Genomic DNA, 11,250 nt, shown 5'->3' on the forward strand with positions numbered 1-11,250 from the left:
GTATATATATATATATATATATATATTTTGTATATATATTGTCACATGTGTGAGAATAGGGGACAGTTTAAGTGCTTGTAATATTCCTCTGGAGAGCCAGAGGGTGCTGTCGCCTTATGCTTTTTCTCTTCCTCTCTCTGCAGACCGGAAGATTGACAACCATGACACCTCTGAGGTCAATTCCGGTTTCCGCCCGTGTGGACCTGCCTCTCCTGCCCAGGACCTTTATCACTGGAAGCAAAGCCACCTTGATCAGTCTAATGGAGACTCATGTCATTTCGATGTTTCTTTCTTTTCTAGCACACTATACCGTGTTTTATTTTGAATATATGGGGTTGGCTATCAAAGTGCCCCAAAGATTTATAATCTCTCTTTGTCTTTTATATATATATATCAAAACATGTTTGTCTGTCTGTCTGTATGTATGTTTGTTTGCTTTTCATGGGAGAATTACTTAATGGATTTAGATCAGGTTTTATTCTACAATTTGCTTGAACATTCCGTTTGATTTTGCAAGTTCTCTAATTGCGCAAAGTATCATAGTTTGCTTGTGGTATGAAATCCAAGAGACAGGCTGCGGGAGGACGGGGGGAGGCCCTCTCCTCACTCACAAGCCAGTCTCCATTCGAGTCGATTTACCTCTAGCCATGTGTTGGAGCATACCTTGCCTCCAAGCTGAACATGATCAGATACAGTGCCAATGTTTGACGTTGGAGCGCACCTAGAATTACATTTTTTTAAATTGATTTTTAAAGCTTGTCCTGTTTCACTACAATGTGGGCGGAGCCACGGGGAACAGCTAGTTATTATTATATATGCCCTACTGTATATATATATATATCTATATATACACACACTATACAGTATATTTATATATAACAAATAGCTTAGGAAGTCTCAGGAAGTACTGCTTAGCCTGACATTAAAAGGAGATGAGATAGGAAAAGAATACTGTTTTAGAGATAAATGATTGTTTGAAAGAGAGACTGTGAAGAATTTAATTGAAGAAAATAATGAAGAATCTTTGTTGTCCCTGTTATTCGCAAAATATATAGTCAGTATATATATATACAGTATTTGTGTGTGTGTATTAAATCAAGCTCAACACTAGAACAACTGTCACATCAAACTTTGCTGAAAAAGTAGCAAAGGCTATCAAGTGAGACTTAACTGATATATGTGAGTCGTTGGCTAAGCCAAGAGTGATGATCAGGAGATTATTTGCAGACTTCAGCAGAGAGAAAACAATAACTTCAGGTGGCTGCCAAATAGTGCAGCTGGTATGTAAGGCAAAGTAAGCAATGTGGTGGTCATAAAAAACGGATTTGGTGGTCATGGTCACTCAGAAAAAAACCTACACATGTAAACATGGTCAAAGACTGCATGTGAAATATGTGCCACTCTGAAATTCTGAAGGCAGAGCATGTCCAAGTGTAGTTGAGTGTATTTTAGCTATTACCCTGCTTCAGCACTGTCATTGTGGAATTGGCACACTTTTGAATTTTTTTTTCTTGGTATTCCAATATCTTTCCACATCCAAATGATGGACGTCTTAGACTGAATGACAGCTACAAATTGGCTCAGAGTATGTGAGTATTGATATGTGGGTGAATGTGTCTGAAAGGGTGGAACTTGATGCTGCAAGTAAAGGCTCTTGCCCAAATGATCGTGATTTGAACCAGCAAACTGAATAAGTAAGTAAACAAATGAATATCATGAAGTAAAGAAAGAGGCAGACTGCATAATTAACATCTCTGTAATTTTATAATCATTTGGGTGAGTATTTTCCATTGTATTTGTACAGATCGTGCTTGATTACATAACCTGCTTGCATTCAACAAAGTTGGTGTATGGAATACAAGAGGAAGTAAGCATGACAAATCTTAAAACATCAAAAATGTTCACACAGATGACACCAGCTTTTAGCTATCTGATCGATCTAATGTTGTCATGGTGGTCAGACAGCACAGCAGTTTTTAAAAAATGCTGTTGGGGTCTACTACTGTATATATGACACACTTCATCTTCTCTAACATCTCAATGAAGAAACTGACAATTGTTTCCTGTCTTTACTGAAGTTCCCCAATGGCCTTTGTTTCATGGTGCCAGATAAAGAGTATACATAGTGGTTTAGTTACCAACTTGTGGGTAAAGGGTTGTGATTTGTGTGCTTATTTGGACTGCGTTGTGCCTGTGGGGTCACGGGGAAGACGTGCCCCACAAGTGAAGAAAAATAAAGTCTTTTTGTGTTTTTACACGTGCCTCAGTGTGAGTCTGTGCCAGGTCGGGCGCAATATAGCGCCTCTTATCACAGCACATTTTTATTAGAAAGGCTGCTACATAAATTAAAAGGCTGTCTGACTGATTTGCCATGCTTTGTCAGATCTTCAAAACCTGCTTTCCTTTTACATTCACCCCAATCTGTTGTGAAATCTACTTCAAGTGACAGACGCTGTCCACCTGAAGCACATTTGTCGCATTGGGCTGAATTGTTAACTTTTTTATTGCTTCCAGGAAATTGGGACATAGACATTGCAATTTTTGCTCTTTGCTTTATTTGACACTAAACAGTTATAAAGAGCAATACACAATTGGCACTCTGACGTCACAATACAAAATATATTTGTACAGTACATATATGAGCAATAAGAGTAATTCAAATATTCATCTGAATCTTCCACTGCAACACAGACATTTTGAACAAAGAAAATAATCTATTGCAATCACTTAATGGGAGAATCAAGTATCTCTTCATAATCCTGCCTCCTTCCCCGTCTGACCCAATAAAGTTTATATCCTGTAAGGATGAAGACACTGAGAATTATTATGGCACCACCAATGACATCATAAACAGAGGGGATCATACGTAACACTAAGAGCTGAAGGATCATGGCTACCACAATTTCTAAATGTTGGACCGTGCTCACCAGAGCTGGATGAAATTTATTTAAAGCATAGTATACACCTAAGAATGCAACGGTGGAGCAAATACAAATGGCAATGAGATAGCCCCAGGTTTCTGCATCCAAAGGTATGATAGGCTCTTGGAGGACAAACATAGTAGAAGCTCCCCAAACTGTACCTGTCCATCCAAATGTGAAAAGAGCCGTCCACATGCTGACCTTGTCTTTAATTGCTCTGTAAATAATCATGGACAGGGCAGCAGTTAACCCTGCCATGACAGTCATGGTGTATCCAAAAGCTTCTTTCCAAAAGCCCAATAAAGACTTATCTTCATCTACAATGTTGGGAATCATTACAAGACAAAGGCCGAAGACACTGCTCACCACAGTCACAATGTCTGTGTAAGCCAATCTTTCATCGATTAGAAGAAAAGCTAATATCGCACTGAACACCGTAGTTGTTGCCCTCCACATGATGGTGCCATTGCTAGGTGGCACGATTGCAAAGGATGTGTAAGCACAGGTAATAGATATGACATTGCATACTCCATAGAAGAAGAGCCACAATTTGTATCCTTTAGGTCCAAGTGGGGGCTCTTGGTAATAAAAGACGACAATTATTGAAAACACCTGAATGACTGAACGAATAAAGAGTAGTTCCAAGGACGGCACATTAGAGCGGTCAGCTGCCAGTCTTGTGACCAGAGCGACACATCCATGAGCCAGGGCAGCTCCAAACAGGGCTGCCCACGTCACTCTGGAGTTGAACACGGAGCTATCTGCAAAGCCCTGTAGTTGCTGACTGATTCCATTGTCTCCTGTCTCATCCAGGGGCTTGGGACGGGCATCCATTGTGCCAAAAAAAGTCCTTCCATATCTTTTACCATCAGTTAGCAAAGTCTTGCTGGGATTATCATCTACAAAGTTTCCACTGTCTTCAAAAGACAGAGTGTCATTGTAGCCGTCGTCTCCAGGTTGTGGGTAATGGGATGAATACTTAACAGTGACTGTCTTAGGGTGAATCTTCACTCTTTTCTTTGGTCCAAGTTTGGATGGTGAGGTGTCCATCTTCCTGCAGAATTCAAACCAAACATGCCTTAGTATTTCAGGCCAAATTAAGACTACCTTGTGTAGTTGAATAGATAAGAATAAAACCAAGTCAACAGTAAGCAGGGTCATCATGTCAATATCCCGTAGTTTTTGAACTGGCATGTTAAGCAGTTGTTTAAGACTATGGATTCTGATAAATTTCATCTTACATAAACTTCAGTTGAAACCACAATAATGCAATTGCTCCCATTATTATGTGCCACTGTGTTACCGCAAACCACCAGTCATATTATTTAAGGGTCAAATACAGGACTTGCAATCACCGATTATGACACAAAAAATTACCTAGGGATCAGTATAAAACAAATTCATTGTTTCCTATCACATTACTTCTATGGAAAATGTTTGACATACTTTATAAAACAAATCTTTCATTAAAAAATATAGAATTTTCTTACATGTTACAGTCAATATGAAAATCTATTTGAAGAAGCCCCTTAATTTTATAGTAGTGGGATCTTGCAGCATACTTTGGCAGTATTGAGTTTGAGTGTAAAGCAGGAAAGAATTCTGGACAGCACCCCAGTCCAGTGTAGGGTAACTGTGCTTCAACAATGTGGACTTGTTAACTTGCATGTTTAGGACATGGCATAAAAACAAAGTACCCAAAATAAACTCACCCTGATGTAGGGCAAACATACAAACTACACTGTCAGTTGGTGGAGGGAGTGGATTTGATCCCAGTCAGCAGCAGCACTGGTCACCATTTTATCTGAAATGATGAATTGTACCAAAATAAGAAAATTCCAAAATGCAGAATAAGGATACCTCAATCACACATTACTATCTTAATGAAATGTACTGAGTGTCGGCTCAAGAACATCACAGTATGAAAAGAAAATCTCAACCGCGGTCAATCACATTTAATCATTAGTGCAAGCCATTGTACTTCCTTTTAATGATTACTGCTATGAATTATTTATTTGCTTTTTTATATTGCCATAACAGCAATTCCCTGTCATTATTAAAATTTATTAGATTTCCTCCATCTATGACATTTGAGGTTAAACAGTAATTGTTAATCCATTTTCTCTAATAAGAAACTGGCTTGTAGCAAATATGTTAACCTTTTTGTACAAAATTAGTGTGCAACAGTTTAAGAAGTCAGTATTTGTTAACTGGAGCTGCTATTTATTGTTGTCAGGGTCAGCACTAATTATAGAAGAGAGGTCTGTTAAATGCTATCTGTACTGCCATGATAATTATTTTCTGTTAATGTCAGTTACTGTGTCCTGTCATATTGCTCTACCAATCAAACAATTCATTTTCCCCACATTTCCTCTTTTTTGGGATGAAGAATACAGAGTGCTTACACACACATTCCATTTCTGTTTCCATTTTCGGTTTCAGCAGCATATTCTGGTTTATGCAGCATGTCTAATGCATTTGCATACTAATTTCCTATACTGTAAAATTATTTTCTAAGTGCAAGTTGCTATTTTTATTCATATCTAGTTGCATCACTAGTCATTGTGTTTTTGCTTTTTACTACTACTAGACTGTATACATTTTTAGATTGATGTATTTTGTGCATTATCAATTTTATCTTATTGTTGTAACTGTTTGTATCTACAGCTCTTTAACATTCTCTTTTACTTTAGTCATTTTTATTGTCTCTGGTACATTTGTTTCTTGTAATTACTAAACATCCGTTTATTTGCAACATTTTCTGCTTCTGTTTTGCCACTGGCTGGTGCTTTTACCTTACTTGATTGAGAAACATTTCAATAAAAGCTGACAAATATTATTTGAAATAGGCTTTCATCAGTATTAATTCCCAATATTTTTATCAGATACTTTTTCCTTACTTTTCTGTATTTTGATTTCTTGCTTTACTTGCCTTAATGTGCTGTATAGGGAGAAAACTCTGATAGGAGGCATACTCAACCAGCCATGTCTGTTCACTTTGTTTCCCTTGCTTTTCATATCTACTGTAGCCAAATGTGATAGGACTGCAACAATGGCAGAACAACAGCAGAGGTGCTTGTTTGCTTCATGTTGCTAGTTAGGACAGCAGAAGTAAATTACTATTGCTAAAATATGTAAAAAGATGTCACAATGGTAAGTGCCACTGACACCTCGCAGCTAAAGAGCCATGATTTTGTATTCTGTGTTCAGTATGCATGTTCTTCCTGTGTCTGTGTGGGTTTGACTTCTGGTACTTTCATGTTCACTCCAAAGGTTGACTTCTGACTCAGTAGTCCCACAGGCTCAACCCCCACTGCCACAAACTAGAATAAGCAGGTTTAAAAATCAATGCACAGATAAATAAAATATATATAATCTATGTCTTATGAAGTGTTCTCACTATGCTTACATCTGATTTCCGCTCTGTATTAACTGTCTTTGTTAATTAAGTTTCTGTTGATCTGCCCTCATGAAACCTAACTTTTGTTTTATAAAAAATATATGACTGATAATTTCTCAGCTGTGTATTTTATTTCTTTAATGACATCCATCCATCCATCCATTTTCCAACCCGCTGAATCCAAACAGGGTCACGGGGGTCTGCTGGAGCCAATCCCAGCCAACACAGGGCACAAGGCAGGGAACCAATCCCAGGCAGGGTGCCAACTCTTTAATGACATTCAATTTACTATTCTATCTATCTATCTATCTATCTATCTATCTATCTATCTATCTATCTATCTATCTATCTATCTATCTATCTATTCATTTTGAAAACCTTGCACTTTCAATTTAAATAGGGTGATGATATCAAATAAACCAAGATTATTATATGATTACAAAAAGTATACTTTAAATATACAATCTCAGAAAACAATTAACTGACAGCACTAAACTGTCCCAGTGTGTGTAGTGTGTAAATGTGCTCTTTGTTGGACTGGCATTCTAGTCAGGCTTGGTTCCTGCCTTGGACTTGCTGCAAACAGGACAAAGAGTACTAGAAATGGCAGGCTCAGAAAATCAAGGAATGGAAAGATCAATATGTTCATCAATATCACAAAGCTTATTTGCTTAAGAATGACTCGGTGAAACAGTAGTTAGTGTTGCTGACTCGTGGATTTCTAGTCTGCTGTGTGTTTATATGGAGTTTACAGACTCTCTCCACATCTGCATGTTTTTTTTTTTTCCTGTTTTCTTCCCACATTCCAAAGATGTGCATTTTAAATAACTCTGTGTGAGTGTGAATATATGTGCAAGTGGGCCCTTCAGCAGATTGGATTGGTGTCCCATCCCAGGTTGGTCACTTAAAAAAATGTTGTAAGATGAAAAAGATTGTGAAAGATGGCCCGTTATAGATCTTAAATTAATATCCTTTTTTATAGATATGTGCATCATGAAAATAGGTCATGTCACGTCATGACATTTTTTAACCCGCTCAGTCTAGTAAAGGGTTAGGGTTGGCGGCTGCAGCCTATCTCAACTAGTACAGGGCGCAAGGCAGGAAAAAACCCTGTACAGGGCACCAGTCCAGAGCGAACACACATCACACACTAGAGCCAATTTGGCATTATGAAAATCTAGACACAACATATGTTTCAAAATTCTAATTTCCAATGAGCAATTTTATATTATCTTTAAAACACCCAGTCATCCATTTTATGAACTGGCTTCCTTATTTACATGGTCTTGTATAGCTGAAGCCTATCTACTTGTTCAGGACACTGACCATAATATGACACACTCTTCTGGCAATTGGCGTATATTAGAGAAAGCGACTTGTAGAGCATGGCTAAAAACTCTCACAGTACCATAATATGGTACATGGACATATAAAGAAATAGTTTAGAAACTCTAAAAGGTTCTGTGCCTGTCACTGTGGGCAGGTTCATATCCTCTTGCACAATTAGGAGGCACGAAGGAGTTACAGAACAGCTGGGCGTGCGGATAAACAATCAGCCATCTGAGGACTGACTGACGCATTATACCAGCAAGAAGACTCCTGTGAGGGGTCCCCAGTTTTATGGCCATAACACACTCATATTATTAGTACCTTATAAATGATGTTTTGCGCTCCTCTCTTATGCAAAAAACGGCTGCACTTTAACACACCCTGTTTAGATGGCAGTTTTACTGCTCCACGGCTGAAATCAAGTGTGGCTTACATACTGCATGGCTTCTAGTTACGGTGTTAACTCAGTCTGCCCCACAACAATTAACAACTCAAGTAAATTATTATAGTTTGCATTTTGTGGCAGCACCTCTGTGTTGACTGCTGCAGTTTAATATTTCTTAAATATGCCACGATCATTGCTAATGGCCTATATAAGTTTTCATGATATCAGGAATGCATGCGTCAAAAAGCCACCATCTGAGACACACATACATTATGCCACCTCCAGCATGTAAAGACTGCCAGTCATTGCACCCCACAATACCAGATACATGCAGCATACATACTGGTGGTCGAAATGGCATACGTTTCAGGTCGGCACATACAACTCAAATTTTTACTGCAGTATGTGCCATATTCAGAAGTGAGATGATGGCAAGCCGTATAGTGCATGTCCCTCTAAAAATATTAGCTGCACCATTGCCCCCCTCCATTCTCCAAACACAGCTGGCTTTTTTATTTTAAACATGCTGTCAGACAATTCAATGCACTTCAGACATGGCCCTAACTTCCAAGTTTTATGGGTGCGTTTAATATGCCTTGAGGTCAACTATAATTTGAAATCTTTGATGTTGCATTTTTAAATTAGGATATGAAAATTAGATCTGTTAATGCTTCTGAGCTAAAGCACAATGTAATAGTCAATGTGGAGTATGCACATTCTTCCTTCAATCCCGTCGCTAACTGACTATCTCTCCCATTGCTTCACCACCTAATACAGTAGCTTATGGGTGGCGAGCATAATGATGCAGAAATGGCTGCCATTATATCAGCCAGGTGGTTATTACACATTGGTGATGGTTGAAGCGGCTTCCTACTATCTATGTAAAGCACCTTGAGAAGCTTAGAAAAAGCACTATATAAATTATTAATACGCATCTTCATTTCTTCCTAAATCTCCCAAAAAACAGGTTTGATTGTTACAGTCTCTTAATTGGCTAATGGTGTCCATGAATGTGCCACCTTGTGGAATTCAGAATTGGTTCCTGCATCTGCTTAGGTGGTTTGAAAAATGAATGAATGCTGTCTTATTTAAAAATTCACAACATAACAAAGAAGCTTCTCATAATTTTCACTGGTACCAGAAAGTGGCAACATGTTGCATTTTAATTAGCACATTCAATTAAGAATTTTACTGTACCTTATACACATGCTAATAATGACTCTATAAACCTATAATGACCTTATAACCCTTGGTTTCTTACATGCTTGTAGGAAACCAAAGAAACCTTGTATGGGACACAAGGTCGTCATACAGACAAAATGATTCAATTCTGAAGCTGCCAGTTAACCTATGAAGGAAGTCTGGAATGAATTCAGACTGCCCAGAGAAAACCCCCTATAACACACAGAGGGAACATGCCAACTCCACCGAGCAACTGAGGAGAAGGGGAATTGGATGCTTTAGGTGTAAATAAACCACTGCAGCACACAGCCAGCCTATCTTCATTCCACCAAAACGATGTTTCAGAGCCCAGTTATTTTCCAGGGCCTTCACTCTTTTACATGATCAGCTCCAGGGCTGCACTGGAGAATAAGCACACTAATTAGGCAAGAGGGCGTTATCTTAGGGGATGCATTTTCTGCAAACATGCATACACTTTTTACGATAATTAAAATATGGCAGTGATGATATGCATATTATAAAGAATGGACAAGGAATTATTTAAATAAATTAATGTACATTTATCAAAAAATGTTCGGAAGACGAAACAAAAAAGAATTGGGGCTATCATATGCGAATGCGCCTGCCGTGCGAGCTGCGTGATGCGGACACGCTCGGTAGCACACCGTCTAACCGACGTTATCTGGGACACTCCGCAGACGGTACAAAGCGACTGCTCTTTTGAAAACGGCGAAGACTGGCCACCGTAAATAGGGGGCGAATAACGGGAACGTCTCTCCCCCCTAAGCCTTTGCCGAACGGCGCCTTTGTGTAGCGCGCAGATCATATGTGTGCGATTGTGAAGCTTCTAAATGAATCTATGAAGCTATTTAAATGTATCGCTTTCACGAGGACACGCCAGCCCGCCGATTCTGGGCAAGATCCAGCTGTTTTTCTTCACCCCCTTATGAATGAACACTTCGGAGTGACAAACAACCTCCGTCTAGAGGAGCTGAAGGCTGTTAAAAATTCTGAGAAAAACTGGTAAGCGAATTTTTAAAACCGCCACTCCAGCTCCAGAGATTTAGCGAAACGCTCGGAATGATCTTTTCAACGCGGAGTGTCTTATACTAACCTGCATAAAGAGCTCATACACGTATATACCAGAATAACGTTTGCATTCAGAGCATCTCTCACATGTTTATATTCACATATAATAGACTCACCTTCAAATTACCATTAAGCAGTCAGAACGCCTCGGTTTATTCTAGTAAAAGGTTCCAGTCGCATTACTCTCGGCAGTCCTCGCGCCGCAAACCGTGTATACCATGTCGCCCTGTTGGTGTCCGTATGTCCACAGCGCTCCACACCGTGACATCCCCAGTTCTGGAAATGTGAAGGACCGAGCGCACATCCGGAGTGTGACCACTCGCACTGCTGTCTTTACGGTGGGCCGGAGGACGATAAATGAGGGGGAGGAAGCTCGAGGAAGGTGGGGTGCATGCGTCAAAGGGGGCGGCGGGTGAGAAGCGAACGGAGAGCGCGACACTCGCCGAATAATTAAATACAGTAAATAAATAAATAAAGTCAACGTTCTGTTCTCGTGCCACCAGGGGTAAGACATAATGATGGCACACGCGTACAAATGAAAGGGAACGTGTGTGCGGTGCAGAAGGCACTCGAGTCGCATCGTCTCACTGTCATGTTGATTTCCTTTGCTTTACAGGTATTGAAATATTATTACACTTCGCATCTTTTTGGAAAATGATATCCATCCATCTATTCATTGTTTTATTATTTCTCAGCAAATAAGAATGCCTTAGTTTGACAGTCATTCAAACAAACTAATTTATTTACACCCTGGATGAATAAATGAATAGGTCGAGTACAGTACTTATAAACTTTCTAATATTCAGTAAAAGTATTCTGATGTTTCAAAATATTCCATCGCCTCTTTAATATATAATGATAGCCACCACCAACCTCCTGTACACATTATGTTGTTCATATTCTCTGGTCAGGAAGTTTCTTTCTTCATTCCATCATAGGCTGCA

General features: G+C 39.2%; 1 protein-coding gene across 2 annotated transcripts; it reads right to left on the reverse strand.

Annotated features, from left to right (window-relative positions):
• Positions 1 to 2,532: 2,532 nt before the first annotated feature.
• On the reverse strand, positions 2,533 to 10,722 carry slc35g2a (solute carrier family 35 member G2a). Of its 2 annotated transcripts, XM_028794701.2 has the most exons (3): positions 10,423 to 10,722; positions 4,634 to 4,725; positions 2,533 to 3,975 (listed from the first exon to the last, which is right to left on the reverse strand). In XM_028794701.2, the coding sequence occupies exon 3, from the start codon at positions 3,969 to 3,971 to the stop codon at positions 2,724 to 2,726; it is 1,248 nt and encodes a 415-aa protein (XP_028650534.1). In that variant the 5' UTR covers positions 3,972 to 3,975; positions 4,634 to 4,725; positions 10,423 to 10,722; the 3' UTR covers positions 2,533 to 2,723. The 2 variants fall into 2 exon arrangements, with proteins under 2 accessions (XP_028650534.1, XP_028650533.1); XM_028794700.2 differs by lacking the exon at positions 4,634 to 4,725.
• Between the last annotated feature and the right edge of the window lie 528 nt (positions 10,723 to 11,250).

Source organism: Erpetoichthys calabaricus, chromosome 2 (assembly GCF_900747795.2).
Source record: "Erpetoichthys calabaricus chromosome 2, fErpCal1.3, whole genome shotgun sequence".
Lineage (NCBI taxonomy): Eukaryota > Metazoa > Chordata > Cladistia > Polypteriformes > Polypteridae > Erpetoichthys > Erpetoichthys calabaricus.